At 59.9% G+C, this 15,426-nt stretch overlaps 1 protein-coding gene across 1 annotated transcript in view; it reads right to left on the reverse strand.

Moving 5' to 3' along the window:
* TNS1 (tensin 1) overlaps window positions 1-15,426 on the reverse strand; it is a 40,995-nt gene that overhangs the window by 6,804 nt on the left and 18,765 nt on the right. Inside the window, exons 14-20 of the mRNA XM_009887335.1 lie at window positions 14,946-15,422; window positions 8,521-8,699; window positions 8,241-8,316; window positions 5,673-5,765; window positions 4,719-4,754; window positions 619-793; window positions 13-16 (exon numbers count right to left, since the gene is read on the reverse strand). Of these exons, the coding sequence (XP_009885637.1) occupies window positions 13-16; window positions 619-793; window positions 4,719-4,754; window positions 5,673-5,765; window positions 8,241-8,316; window positions 8,521-8,699; window positions 14,946-15,422 (1,040 nt within the window). The remainder of the gene's footprint in view (window positions 1-12; window positions 17-618; window positions 794-4,718; window positions 4,755-5,672; window positions 5,766-8,240; window positions 8,317-8,520; window positions 8,700-14,945; window positions 15,423-15,426) is intronic.

A 15,426-nucleotide genomic window follows, 5' to 3' on the forward strand; every position in this document is an offset into this window, starting at 1 on the left:
GCTGGCTGGTACCCTCCTGTGAGTGGGCCACAGGGAAACTGAGGCACGGCGCCAGCAAGCTGCTTGGGTGCTCAGAGGCAACAGTGGGATGTGTCCTGCCAGCTGCATGAAAGCAACTGGAGGCAGCTTTAGTTCCCCCATGCATCCCAATTCCTTCTCAAAATACGGCTTTCTGGGAGACAGAGCCTTTTTCTAGCTCTCCCTCCAGTAAAACGCCTGTTTCGTCCCTCCCTTCCATCCTTGCCAGGTGAGCTGGTGCAGGACACCCCATGGGCAGGGTGGAGAGGGGACAGGGATGATGGCTCCATTGCACCACAAGGCACCGATGCTTAGCCCAACCCAGGACTAGGGGTTAGCACAGACCCCATCCCTCCCCCTGCCCTAAGGGCCAGGTTCCCGGTGAGATGCTGCTGAGGAACAGTGACAACCAGTGACCACCAGTGACCCAGCTTTGTGTCCTCAGGGCAGTAAGCTGCATGGTTAGCCAGGACCCCTAAACCCTGCATGGGGAGATGGGGGTCCTTGCAAAGGCAATTTCAAAGCGGGAGCGAGCCTGTGCACCAGACAGGGTTCAGCCCCGGCCCCACCAGCCCCCGGGACCTGCACCCACTGCCTTACCCGTCCACGCTGTGAATGGGGCTGCTGGTGGAGACGGGACTGGGGGCGGTGAAGGAGTTGGCGAAGGTGCCGTTCCTGGCAGGCACCTCTGGGCCCCCGGGCTGGGTGGCGGGCAAGGTCCCTCCCCTGCCTGTCGTGGCCGTGCGGGCCACCGATTCGACATAGCTCCTGGGCTCTGCGAGAAAAGAGAAGGGGAAATGGATGAGCCCACTGCTCCCATGGGAAGGGGGCCATGCCCTTCCTTGTATCCCTGTTTCAGCCAGTGAAAGTGCTTGAGCTGAGCTCCTCCAGCTGCACATTTCTCCCATCCCTCTTCCCCCATACCAGGGATTGTGCAAAAACACATCTAGCTCATCTGGACATTTAGGTTACTCCAAGGCATGCTAAAGAGCCTGGCCAGGGCACAGGGAAGAGGGTCATGCCCACCCCTTTTCCCGAAGAACCCGGAGCACATGGGACCACAGTCCCTTCCCGCTCCATGGCCCCTCCACCCTGCTCTGAGTCAGCGTCCCTCCCCACCCGGGATGCCACACAGCACGCATCGTGCTCCCTGCTCATCCTTGGACCCCTAAAAATAGAGCCAGTCCCCCTGCCCAGCCTGCGCTGACTCACACGGGTCTGACGATGATGCCCAGCAGTCCCTGCCCCATGCGGCCCACCTCTGCCAGCCATCTCCACCAGCAGACCAGAAAGCAGCTCCAGCTATTTCCACTGCCGTATCCAACACTCTCACTCCCAGCCCGGCTTGAAACCAGAGCCCATGAGCACGACCAAGAAAAGCAATTTTCCTTTGGAGCTGCCAAGCTGTCCCGTGCCAGGAGCAGGGGGCTGAGTTGCCTGTCACCAGCCACAGCAGCCACCAGACCCAGCCCTCCCTCCTCCCTTTCCCCTCTGCCTCCTGGCTCCGTCCAGGCTGGTCCTCATCCCTACGATAGCCCCTGCAGCCCCCCAAAAGCCACGCTGGATGAAGGGGCTGCAGCTTCAGCCCCATCCCCCTGTGCCCCCGCAGCCGTGTCACACTTCGGCTGGCACGTGCCACCGACTGCCTCCATGCTGGGGCACAACACCCTAAGCGAGACCCGGCTGGCATCAAACTCTATGGGCCGGGCATCCTTGCAGGTCCCTGGCTCCAGGCTGACCGTGCCTGAGGCGGCTCCGCAGTAGTAATTAGCATGACAAACATTATTATTATTACCAGTCATAACAGCCCGGATCTGGCTAAGCCTGCTGGCAAGCCAGCCCACTCGCAGACACCAATGCCAATGCACAGGTCCGTGTTCGGTGCCGGACCAGGGCGTTGCAAGGAAAAAGACTATCACAGGTCACCCTCCTTCTCCTCCAGTGTCTCCGTGCCCTGTCCGCCTGCAGACATGGGAGGAGTAGTCCATCCCTCGGGCTGATCTCCCTGCCCAACCCTGCTTAACCACCCCAGGAAAGATCTGGGCCAAAACCAGACCGAGGTCCTCCACATGAGCTGGGTACCAGCATCCGAGGCAGGAGACAAGGCTCCGAGTGACAGGGACGAGGCACTGCTGAGGGGGAAACCCAGGGCAGCTGCAAGAAACTCATCGCCGCTTAAGTAATTAAATTAATTTCACAGCTACTCACTTTTCTCCCCCCGGCTCCCCACCCCAGACTAAAATTAGCCAGCAGTACATATGAGTCAGCCTGCAAGAGGTTAAGACCAAACGGCTGCGAAAACGCCAGCCCCTCCCGCAAAGGTGGGGGCTGAAGCGAGGCAGGAGACCAGGGCTTGGGGACGGGGGACAGCCTACATGTGCCACAGCCAGGTATGTGACCATGGGCATGAGTTTGAGTCATTTGGTTCAACAAGGGGAAAAAAAAGAAAGAAAAAAAAAAAAAGGTGGGGAATTTTTTTGCCTCCTAGTGTTTTCTTGGAAGAGGCTCTGAAGACGGGAAGACGGTGGGAGAATAGAGAAGCCTTGAGTCACTGGGGGGTGGGCAGTCATTTGGGAACACTGAACCCAGGCAGGGCTACACTCTGGCCAGAAACACCCAGTGCTGCCACTGCGTTGAGCTGTTTTAAAGCCTCCTCGGAGGTGGCAGCCAGACCCCAAGGTCCTGCACTGCCAGAGCATCCCCCAGCCCCAGAAGCAGGTGAGCAGAGCCTGGTGGGGCAGGGATCCTCATGGAATGTGCGGCTGGGTGCAGAGGGTGCTAAGCCAAAGCTTCGTTAAGCCAAAAAACCCGTCCCTGCTCAGGACTGCAGATTCAACCCCCCCTAAACCCATCACTGCTCTGGTGAGACCCCATCTGGAGTACCAGGTTCAGCTCTGGAGCCTTCAGCACAGGAAAGATAGGGACCTTTTGGAGCGGGTCCAAAGGAGGGCCACAGAAACGATCAGGGGCTGGAACACCTCTCCTAAAGGACAGGTTGAGAGAGTTGGGGTTGTTCAGCCTGGAGAAGAGAAGGCTCCAGGGAGACCTTATAGCAGCTCTCCAGTACTTAAAGGGGGCCTACAAGAAAGACGGGGGCAAACTTTTTAGCAGGGCCCATTGGGATAGGATAAGGGGTAATGGCTTTAAACTAAAAGAGGGAAGATTTTGACTAGATATAAGGAGGAAATTTTTTATGATGAGGGTGGTGAAACACTGGCACAGGTTGCCCAGAGAGGTGGTAGATGCCCCATCCCTGGAAACACTCAAGGTCAGGTTGGGACAGAGCTCTGGGCAACCTGATCTAGTTGAAGATGTCCCTGCTGATTGCAGGGGAGGTTGGACTAGATGACCTTTAAGGGTCCCTTCCAACACAAACTATTCTGTGATTCTATGATCACATAATCCAAGAGGATAAAGAAGGACAAAAGCAGGCTGGTGGTGGCCACTCAGTCCACCCAGCGCGGGGCCACTGGATGTCCTTGCTCTGGGCCAACCATCATGCAAGCAGCTGGACTACCATGGGAAAAGAGAAGTAGCACAGACTGAGCTCTTTGGGGTTTGGTGGGAAGGAGAGGGAATGTTTGGGTCTTTGGAAACTTAAAACTGGACAGAAATGGTAAAGTTGGGGGAGACTTCAGAGGGAAAAGCCTAGTTTTATCCCAGCTTTTCTTTCTTTAATGTACCCAAGAAGCTATCACTGAAAAATCAGCTCTGGAAGCACATTTTCTTCAAGCAAACACTTTCTCCAGTATTACACAATGTTCAGATTTGGGCTACGTGCATTTTGAGGAACTCCCGGGGAGAAATGCCGATGGCTTCCGGGGCCACGGTGAGCATTGCAAACTCGCCGAGAAGACACATCCTCTCCCCAAAACACATCTTGAACATACAGTTCCCCATCCCGGCCCCGAGGGCCCAAAGTTTCATTAAAGAAGAAAGCAAAACCACCCAACAACCATTAGATAGCAGGCAGCACTCCAGGGAATCGCAGCCACTCCCAAAGCCTCCATCCCCCAAGAAGACATGCCACCCCAGAGCCTCCAGTGCCCCCACCGTCAGCAGAGCCACCCCCTAGTTGCCGTCCCAGCTCAGCCCAGTCCTCAGCATCCCGGGAGAGGCGCAGCCCCGGGATGGGAGAGGCAGGGTGAATTTGGCCTCCCAGCCAGCAGAAGACACACACCGGCTGCCGGCGCTGTGCCGCTGCCTGGACGGCTGAGCCGGCAGCACATTGGTGGCCTCTGCGCCTGGTGACCTTTTGTGCTGCACTTTGGTTTATTTTTGCTCCGAACAGCAGCGGAAAAGCCAGAAGGGGAGGGCAGGAGCCCAAAACCAGGGCTGCTGCTCCCAGCCCCCCACCAGGCTCATCCAAAGCTGCCCGTGATGTGCCAGCATCCCCAGCATGCCACCAGTAAGGATGCCACGCACTGACAAAGAGCTCTCAGCTCCTATAGACTATCGCCACCCAATGTGACAGACCTCCAGCTCCAATTTGGACATCAGGGAATCCAACCATGATGTAAGGCATGACGTTCCCCTCCTCAGAAGGGATGAGAATGGGCAAGACTCAGGCTCCTACATCCCTGGGGGCCAGCACGAGGGAAGGCTGCTGGTGCTGACAGCCGGAGCCTGCTCTGAGAGACAGCTCTGACAGTGGGGATGAGCAGGGGGGAGAGAGAGAGAGAAAGAAAAGCCTTTCTTACCTTCTTCAGAGTCACCGCCCGCCTCCCCTTCTAGCTCTGAGAGACGGAGGGGCAGGGGAGCGATGGGAAAGGCAAGAGGAGGAAGAGAAGTGTGAGACAGAAAGAGAAATCTGAGTTAAGCAGCTTTCCTTGCTTAGACAGGGGCACACAGAGCGCAAAGGAGAGCCCCACACCTCCCCGACACTGCACCCCAAACCAGAACCCCAGCCTCGGACACCTCCAGGGTCCACCTGGGCATCCCAGAGATGATGTCCAAAACCCAGGAGGCTGGTTTTGGGTGGGGAAGAGGGAACAGCCCAGCAGGGAGCCACCACAAAATGCTGCTCCAAGAAGCCCTGCAAGCACCAAAAATGCATCAGCTCACCCTTGGGGGCAGAGCAAGAAGGGTCCTGCTTGGGTGGGCTCAGCCATGTCATTCCCCCCAGGCTCAGCTGGGTTTTGGGGAGGTGACACTCAGCCCTGAGATGGCCCAGGAAGGGGCCCCGGGTGCTGGGGAGAAGCGAGGTCTGGATTGGCAGGCAGCTCTGGGACACGTCCCCAGGACAGCAGTGTCTTTGCACCCGGGGACCACTCTCCAGGATGGAGAGAGCTCTGGATACTGTTCCAGCTGACAGGCTCGGCTCTCGGAGAGCAAACCCTCTCCAGCTGGGAAGGAGAAGCGATGAAGGGGGTGAGGGAGGGAAGAACATGGGGCTGGGCAGGAGGCAAGACCCCGGGGTTTTTCAGCCTCCACCACTAAAGACCCTGCAGGGCTGAGCCACCCAGGGCAGCACCAACATCCCTCACCTTCACACAGTCCCAGAGTCCCCACAGGAGGTGACAAGGACCCCAGGGCCACCTGGCCCCAAAAAGGAGACAGAAGTGCCTTCTCCAGCCAGGGGACCCTTCCAGGGATATCCTCATGGATGCCACCCCCAAAAAAAACCCACCTGCAGCCCCTGTGCCCGCACTCACCTCCCACTGGGTGCAGCAGGATCTCGGCCGGGTTGTGGGGTTTCAGCCCCAGTGCTGAGAGCGGGGTCTTGGCCAGGCCGGGAGGAGAACGCACTGTCAGCACAGGGGACACAAGAGCGTTAGTGGAGGGGTGGGAGGTGAAGCTTCAGAAAGACTGGAGCTGACACTGCCCAGGGGTTCAGAGCCTCCATGACACATCCCACCCACCAGCTGCAATCGGGCGCTGCCAGGAAGAAGAGACGCCCTTGTGTGAAGCAGCACCCCCAAGGGAAGGGCACCGATCCCCCTCTCCATTCGGGGATGCGCACAGGGTGGGAGGTGCCCAGGAACAAGCAGTCTGCCCCATTGCGGGGCAGGGTGAAGAAAGGGGGCAATTCCCACTCGGGGGGCGCCCTGACCCCATCTCCCAGCAGTGTCCCCACAAGGGAATGGTCCCACCATAGGCATGAAGCCTCTTTCACTGCCCCTGTGCAAGCAGCTGCCCCCCAATCCAGCGTTCCCAAACCTTAACACCCCCCCGCCGATCTCCGTGCCTGGCTGAGCTGGGACCAGGCTGTCCCAGAGCAGCTCATCACCCCCACGAAAAGGGCAGCAGGACTGCCAAAATCCCCCATGCCCTCCAGACCAGCTCAACGGGCAGGTGAGGATGTTCACACAGAGCATGTTCCCCACGGGGCGGCAATGCACACATGAGGTCTGTACCTCTGGGTCCATACGTACATACCAGGAGTATGTATATATGGCTATGGTATGGATGCACCGGCAGTTCGAGGCAGCAGGGTTTCATGGAGCAGAGCGCACCCCCCCAGGGCAACTGCGCCTCTTCCCTCCTGCACCCCGGGTTTGATCCATCTCCCTGATGTTGCATCTCCCTGGGGGAGACCTCTGGGTATCAGCTCCAGCAAGAAGGACCAGAGGGCACATCCCTCCATCAGCATTTGTATGTCCCCAGCTGGCAGCATGGGCGCAGGGACGGCGGCGAGGCCGGGAGGCGGCGGGTGGTGGGAGCTCCAGAGGAAAGCCAGACCTTCACCCCGAGACCATGTGCCCCCCAGCAGCCTGGGACTGACGCAGCCGAGCAGCCGAGTCCCTGGGAAACCGAGACGGCAGCGCCTTCCCCGGCGGGTGTCTGATTTCCCCAAATCTGGTCGGCTGCAAGCCACGATGTCAGCTCACGCCTCCGTTGGCTGACAAACAGCGGGGTCCTCCCGGGGCCGGGAATTCCCCCGGGACTGCCGTCTCCCTGTGGAGGGGAATTGCTCCTGTATCCCCCCGGGGGGCACTTTGGCAAAGCCTTCGAGCTGCAGCTTCAGACTTCCCAGGCCTCCCCAGCTGGCGCTGGCTAAGAAACGCTGCCTCCGAGCCGCATCCTCAGCCAGGCTGTTCCTGTCACCTCTCTGCAAGTGACTCATCCCCCAGAACGAGCCACTGTCCCACTGCCAAGGAGCTGCTGCCCCAGGGCCGAGCTCTCTGGGTCCCCAGAACAACGGGGCCATTTCCAAGCTGCCAAATACCCCAGGGACGCTCCCACACTCTAGTCACTGCATCCCATGAGACAGGGCTCAAACACCAGTGGGTTGCAGGGGAGGAACTGCAACAGTGCAGGAGGAAACAGCCTCCAGCCCCATGGGCTGAGCTACAGGGGTCAGGCGGCCCCATCGTGACCAGGACATGGCATCAGAGGGGGCTGCAGCCAGGCTGAGCACACCCAGCCCTTGAGCATCCCTCAGCATCCAGCCTACAAAAGTGATTGGGGGGGGGTAAAGAGGCGGGGGCTGCCGTCTTTTTGATGGGTTTCCCAGTTGACCGGCTGCTCCGTTGCACTGGTCCAGCCCGAGTCGTGCTGCGCCGACGTGAGGCTGCTTATCAGGGTTCATCACTCAAACTGGTCACACAAACCCGGTCCACACAAAACCACCGCGACTGCGCAGTCGGGGTTAGTCAGAAGGGAGGCATGCTGTGCCAGAGGAGCAGAGACAGGCTGCATGCAAAGGGTTGGCACCTCCCAGCCTTTTCCACCTCCTGCCCTGGAAACAGTCAGTGAGAAGTGGCAGAACATGCGAGGGTCTGCCCCAAACCCCCTCCCTGTCTTCAGTCCCTCCTGCCTCCCCCCTGCTCGCCTTCTACCGCAGCCTCGCTGCCCTTCTTGCCATGCCAGTAGGAAAGATGGGGAGGTGCAGGACCAGGATGGGCTGAAAGGACGCTGTCTTTTGGGCCCTGTCCCTCTCCTTATCCCGCCTCGGAATCCCATCAGAGAAACATCCCAGCAAGGGGAAGGTGGGCAAAAGCTGACAGGAGGGTGCTGAGAGTGGAATGCTGATGGCAGTGGGATGCTGATGGCAGCGTGGAGAGGTGGGATGCAGAGAAGAGAGGAGGATGGAGAGGAAGCCTGATTAACGTGGCAGTGGGTGTCTGGAGCCCGGAGCTGTCTGACCCTTGGCAAATTTCTGGCTTGCCGAGAGCCACCCACCGAGCCCCTCCGCCTCCCGGAGCCGCAGCACTTACAGGAGTTGGAGTAAGGGGTTTGTGGCGAGACGGGGAAGGCTGGGGTGGGGGGAGAAATCTCACCGCCGCTGGAGGGTGGGCTGGTGGGGGAGGCACCCTCCATCTCTTCGAAGGCTTCCTTGTAGCTGTGGAGGTGAGGCTAGGGGAGAGCAGGAGGCAGGGTTAGTCCCTACAATGGGTGCAAACCTCCAGGACACCACCACCACAAAAAGCATCATTAATCCTCAACCCTCCAGAGTGCCATGGATGCCAAAAGTCCCATACCCCCCTCCAAGCCTTCTCCCTCCCTGGAGGTGGTTGCACCCCGACAGCCCCCCCGGCACCCCGCAGAGCCCCAGCACACCTCTTTGGGCCTCCCTCCAGGGTTGGCCGCGATGGTGCTGACCACCTCGGGCGAGAGGACAGTGGGGCTGCGGGGCGAGCCGGGCTCCGGCGAGCTCTTCTCATAGTGGCTGTCGCTGGGGGTCCGCTTGCGGGCAGGGACAGCAATCTCCTCTGGGGGCTTCTCCCGGGACTGCACCCCTGCCGGGCAAGCACAGGGTGGGAGATGGGTGAGGACGTGCTGGCTGAGATGGGAACCAGCAGGAGATGCTCTGGGGCTGATCTGAGAGGTCTCACCGGGGCCGTGTGCTGCAGAGGGGGCTCTGCTTGGCAGAGATGGCAGCTTCAGCACTCACCTGCATCTAACCCTGGACCAGCACGGTCAGCATTGAGCTGGTGCAGATACACCCTACAGCACTGGCCCTGGGCCAAACAAAAAAGCAAGACAGGGTTGTGGCTAGTGGCTGGATCACTGCATTAGCCAGCCAAAGCACTTTGAGTCTTCCGCTTGGGGACAGCATCCCCTGGCAGCGGGTGCACAAGCATCCTGCGAGCAGCCCAGCCAGCCCCTGCCCCACAGAACTGGGGAGGACCAGCACCTCCCAACGGCATCACGGTGGGAAAGGGCCAAATCCCCCAGCACCAGGGCAGCCGCATTCGGCTGCAGCCCTGCTCCCACAGCTGGATGTGGCTCCAACCACAGCAGAGGAAAAAGCCTGTTTTTGTGAGTCCCCAAAGTAATGGGAGCACCGCGGTGGGAGGAAGGACCCCAGCCAGAGGGGTGGTGCAGGGAACCCCAACAAACCACTGCTGATCTCCTTCCCTCAGCATGACATTTTCCTGCCAGGGGAGATTGGCGTCTCCACACTGTCTCCCCCCAGATCCCCTCCTACACCCCAGCACTACGAGTCACCAGTGCTCTCAGCCTGGGGAGCACCGAGGGGCTCCGAGACCCTGGGAAGAAGAAGGGAGTGAGCAAGTCACCATGGGAGAATGGGTGTTGGAGGCTGGGTAGATCCCACTGGTGATCCCAGTGGGCTGGGAGAAAGCCCAGGAACAGGGACAAAGCCAGCACAGGGCAAGGGGCACTTGCGGGGCTGGGATGAGGGGTGCAACCTCTCCCAGCACCCAGCAGGGCCCAAACACACTCTCCGCTCCATCTTGCCTGACGAAGAGGTTAATTAGGGCTCAGGGACAATGGTGCTGGGTTCCGTGCAGGGGAACTGCACAGAGCATCACAGGCGCAGCTCAGAGCCCCACGGGACCCACACGGCAGCGGGGTAACCCTCAGTCTCAGCCCTATTAGCAGAGGTGACAGCACCATCTCCTCCATCTTTCCCGCAAAGCTGGGGAGTGCTCATGCTCCCTTTGGCCCAGCACATGGAGGGGAAAAAAAAAAAAAGAAAAAAAATGAAAAGAAAAAAAAAACCCAAAACCCTGAGGCCAGCATCACGCTCCAGGAAATGCACTTTTCAAACACCAACTCCTTTCCCACGGGCTGGCGGAGGAAAACCAGCCATCAGCTGCTTCCCCTCACTCCCCGGGGCTCCGTGCGGGACCCACGCCTCACGCCCGCTGACCTCCCCTCTTCACCACTCCGGCACCCACACCGGAGCTTTCCCGACCCCGGAGAAAGGGCTAGGAGCAGGGAAAGGGTTGGGAGCGCGGGAGGGAGGGAGGGAGGTGGCCTGGGTGCATTTCTAAATAATCAGTCCAGTGAATGGCAACAACAATAAAATCGCGGCTCAGGGGGGGAGAGGCGGCCGGGCTGCAAGGCGGGGGACATGAGCCAACGGGGCTGGCTCCAGCCGCGGAGGCGGCCTGGAAAATTCCACTAAGAGCAGCTTTGAAACACAACTCCCCGATCCCTTCTGCAGGTGCTGTCCGGCGCGGGGGACAGCCATTAAAAAGGCTGGGGTGGGGACAGAGGGACGGAGAGGGTCTCTGTAGGTGTGGTGGCCATGGATAGCATCTTGTAGGGTCACCCTACATCTTTTTCCCTGCTCCTCGCTTTAAGGAAACAAAGCCCTCAGTTGTGAGCATAGGGAAAAACAAAAAAAAAAAAAAGGAGGGGGGAGGGGGATAAAAAAAAAACCCTTATAGTTTATTTTCACCCCTCCACTTTGTGCACTGTGAGGTGTCCTGCACACTGCAAGAGCATCACCAGGAGCATACCTTGGCCCTCCCCAAAGTGAGCTGCAGTGACTGAGAGCTGCGAAGAGGCAGGGACCAGGCTCCTCAAGTCACATACGCCTGCCTCGCTTTGCATTTTCCATTTGGGAAGCCAGAGCCCAACTGTCAGTGCACGTCGCACATCTGCAGCGTGGGACCCCCCGCTCCATCCTGGGGCTGTGTGTCACCCGGGTGCAGGGTGCTGGATCTGGCCATCAGGACACCCAGGAGCTCACCGGGCTTTGGCTGCTCCACTCCTCAGACATGGAAAGCAGCCGGGGCTGCGGGGAGGGGAGGGAGGAGAAGGGAAAAAAGGGACTCATTGTTTGGGAGCCGAGAGTGGGAAACTTCACGGGCCGCCCGGAGCAAAGCCTGGAGGAAACCCAGGCTCTGAGCACGCTCCCTCGACCCCCCAGGTGATTTATGGGCTGGAAACTACTCTAGGAAAACAAACTCTCCTTTTGCCCGCTCACTGTGCCCCCTCAGCAGAAGTACAGCCTCCCTTAGCCATGTCCCTGCCACCAGCTCCCCAAGGACACTCTGTCCAGCTGCAGGACGTGGGGTTCCCCACCACAGTTGAGAGGGGGAACAGCAGCCCGCGCCCCACTTCCCATCCTTGGCCCCCCATCACCTCTGGCACCGCCACCCCTTCTGCCGCCCATTTAACTCCCTAACCTGGCAGCAACCGTCTCCCAGCAAAGTCCTGCCCTTGGATTAAACACAGCTCTAGGGCTGAGGAAAGGCAGGAGCCCAACAGCCGGAGGAGGAGGAAACAAGGGGGATTTAAATCCAGGTGGTTTTGCGGCTGGGGAGACGGGTTTCTGGGCCAAACCAGGAGGCAGTCGCTTTTGGGGCATGAGATGCTGGAGCTACTGCCAGGCAAGAGCCGGGTGATGCCCCCACAGTGGAGAGGAGAGGGACAAAGGAGCATCCCATGGCCCTCGGGATGTGGCACCCAGCAGTTAAAGCCACAAAGGGACACACGATGCCCAGGGAAAAGCGAGATGCAGACTCGCTCCCTCCCAGCACAAAGAAGAGCAGCACACGTTGCCCTGTACCGCTGTCTGCCAGAGCCCAGCTCGCCCCATCCCACCGGGCACAGATACATCTACTGCTCCCCTCCTCCCAGGGAACTTCATTGATGTGCATGTCCATGTTTCACCCCAAAACGAGCACAGCCAGGGGCCCTCCCTCACCTACCCCCCCAGCTGCAGACAGACCCATGGGGGAAACCCCTGGACTGAGGCAGGTGAGCCCCTGCTGGGTCAGGAACCGGCTGAATTTGAGGTCTGTGAAGCTGCTCTCCAGCCCTTGCCTCCCCGAGGGGTGAGCCACGGCCAGGGCAAAGCTCCAAGGGGCTGGAGCAAGGGTCCAGATCTGGCCCAGCAATGAAACCCCACCAGAGAGCAATGCCAGGCTTGGATGAGACATAAAACCAAGTGTGGGCTGGGCAGTCAGTACCCAGGGACAGGGGCTCCCCCATCACCGGGGGAGGTTGAGGTGGGGTCTGGGGCATCACCCTGCTGAGAAAGGGGATCGAGCCTGCATGGGGGTGTCTCCCGAGCCTCCCTCCATCCCACATCCATGCAACACACAGAGCACTCGGCATGCAAGGATAGGGGAGGAAGAAGGGATGAGAGGGCAGGAAGGAGGAGAGAGAAGAAGAGAAAATGAATGAATGATGAGAAGGAAGAATGGAGGGGAGGGAAGGATAAATACGGATGGGGAAGGTTGAAGGACAAGGAAGGAGGGAGGTGGAATGAACAAACCAGAGGAGAAGGACCGTTGATGGTTCAGAGGAGGACGGGGAACTTTGGTGCTCTTGTTGAGTTCCCTGAGCTTGGCGTTGTACTCTGCCAGCGTACCAGGACAGGGGGTGCAAGGAGGGTGGGAGGTCACAGGGGACAGACATGGTTCCCCATGGGGAGAGGAAGGGACAGACAGGACAAATGTCACGAGATACAATAGGGAGACAGAGAGAGAAAACAAGAGAAAATATTAGTTGGGCTCCAACAGATGAGCCCGGGGTCACTTGGGGTCTGAGGGAGATCAGACCCTGCTTGGAGCTGCTTTCCCATCACCCAAATTACCTGGCTCCAGGCACCACTTAAACCCATATAGGAAATCAATGGTAGCTCTCAACCACACATGGCCTTGTGCAATGCCACAAATGCCCCATCACCATTCCCTCAGGGGTGGCACCGTGCAGATCACCTCCATCATGGGATGGCCAGGGCTGGGACAAGAAGGGATGACCTCAGATGCCTCGCTGGGAGATGAGGGGGGACTTGAAGGATGGTAGGATGGGCTCCTCTCTGCAGGGAGGAGCTGGGAATGCCGGAATACCAGTGCTGCCCCACCCCACCTCTTCCCCACCATCACCAGTGGGAAGCGGGAATGGGAGTGATCCCCCGCCAGGCACAGAGGAGGTGTGAGATGCTCTTCGTTGCCGCGCCAGGACATGGAGGCAATTTATAGCAGCAGGGAATGTAAACAAACCATCTGTGCCCCATCATCCCCACTGGCTATCCCCTCCCGGCACTGGCTTCGGGACACCTTGTTCCCGACGGAGGTCAGGCCGCCCGCCTGCACTGTCCCCGCCTCGGCACAGACGGCCAGGCTTCAACGGGGACAGGTGGCCACGCACTGGGGACTGTCCCTGGGACGCCTCTCCTCCCCAGGAAGCCCAGTAGCTGCGGGGGGATGAGACTGACCCCAGCCCAGCCTTGAGGACCTGACCCCAGGGTGAGGGAGGATGGATTTTTTTGGTAGACACCATCAAATACCCATTTCCCCCCCAGAAAATACTGTTCCTCCTCTCCTGAGGGCTCTCCTCTTTTCCACCCCATTTTTTTCCCCTCCATAGTTGAGGGGAGATCTGCTCCTTATCAGTCCAGACATACAGCGCAGTTTGGGCATCCGTGTTTGTTTAAACCCTCTGCACAAGCCCTGGGTCCCTCTGTGGATCCGGCCTGGATCACTGAGGTCGGGTTCGGATGGATGCAAACCGCCCCCACCACACCTCTGCCACCCAGCCCTGTCCCCTTCCCCGTCGGTGGCACCCCTCCTGCCCCCCGCCCTGGTGCCCCGGTGACTCAGCCCCGACGCCTGGGAGGTTGGTGCTGTTGGATTTTTCCAGCCAAGCTTCTTCCCCCGCCTCCCTTTAATGCCGGGCGAGTTTCTGGACTGAGCGCAGAGCTGGAAGGGAGGGAGCTGCCAAGCCCCAGCATCACGAGCTGGCCCCCAGCCTGGCCACAACCCCGAACCCTTCCCAAGTGTTGCTCCGCAATTCAACAACTGCAGCCGAAGCAGCGGGGAGGGAGGGCACCCACCCTGCTGCAGGGCCACGGCACCTCCTTCCCTGGGGGGCTGGGACCCTCTGCGTCCCTAAAGCCCCCGAGCTGGAGCCATGGGACGGCAGGGAGGCGGAGGACGCGGTTTCCCCTCTGCGGGACGGAGCAAACGCCTTCATCCAGCCACAGCACCGATGCTCGGCGCTGCAGCCAGCCAAGCATCACACCAAACCCTTCTGTCAGAGCTGGGAAATGCCTTCCCAAGCCCCTGACCATCGGTCAAGGCCAGGTCAAGCTTCAAACCAACTCGGGGCCAAGACGGCTGGGCCACCTGGGCAGAAAGGCTGCTTCCAGCCCGCATCGTGGTCCCCTCACTCCAGCAGCACCCTGGCTGCCCAGGGAGGAGGTCCAAGCACCAAGCCCAGCACACTGCAGGGAAAGCAGGGGCTGAAATCAAGGAGGAGCCCAGCTACATTAAACACAAGGCAAGTGCTCTGCTGGGACCTTACACCAGAGCACGCTCCAGGCAGGGAGAGCATCATGTCCAAGGCGGGGTCCAGGCAGGACACCCTCAGCCAGAGCTGAAAACATCTTCCCAAACTCGGCCATATTCTCCCCGAAAGGGAGAAATCCCCCCAGGACCCAGCGAGTGGCCCTGCCGCAGGGGACAGATGAGCCCCATACCTCAAAGTGGGATAGGGGGACCCAACCCCCTTGGCCACCCCTTCTCCCCACCTCTGTGAGATGCTGCTGCAGACGGCGAGCTGCAAGGGGGGAGTCTCGGTGAAGGAGAGGGGCACAGGCTGCCCCTCTGCCCGGCATGCCCCACGGCGGGTGGCTCGGTCCCAAGCCCAGATCCAGCACGGACAAGGAGTTGCCACATCTCCCATCCCTGGCTCCACCATGCATGCCACCCCCGCGGGCTCCGGCTTCTTGGGACATGCAGTCCCCCCCGTCCCCCCAAGGAATCAAAGCGTCCTACCTGCCACCCTGTGGGCCACCAGGCCCTCCAGATTCAAGGGCTCTTCTGCCGACCTCGACAGGTCTTCGTAGCTCTCTGGTCCCTTGGGTGGCATCTGGGTTTGTGGTGGGACGCTGGGGGAAGGCGGGGAGGACACGAGGAGCTGCTGAGACCCCACGGGGCTGTAGGAGGTGCTGAGCGGGAGGATGCCCATCGGTGCTCCAGCTGGGGCATGGCTGTAGCTCCTCGGCTCCGGCACCGGTGCCGGCTGGTAGCTGTAGGGCGAATAGGTTTCCCGGTACTCATGCACCCCATAGTCTGGCTCCCCAGGAGAATAGACTTTGCCCCCAGGCTCAGAGACCACGGGGCTCACGGAGGTGCCGAAAGACCTCGGCTGGGCCACTTGGGGAGCCGGCCGGGCGTAGAGACCGGTGATGGGCTGGGCCGAGAGGGAGGAGAGCAGGGGTCCCGCCGGCTTGTCCTGGCGGGAGGCGGCAGGCAC

This window comes from Charadrius vociferus, unplaced genomic scaffold (genome assembly GCF_000708025.1).
Source record: "Charadrius vociferus isolate BGI_N301 unplaced genomic scaffold, ASM70802v2 scaffold385, whole genome shotgun sequence".
Classification (NCBI taxonomy): Eukaryota; Metazoa; Chordata; class Aves; order Charadriiformes; family Charadriidae; genus Charadrius; species Charadrius vociferus.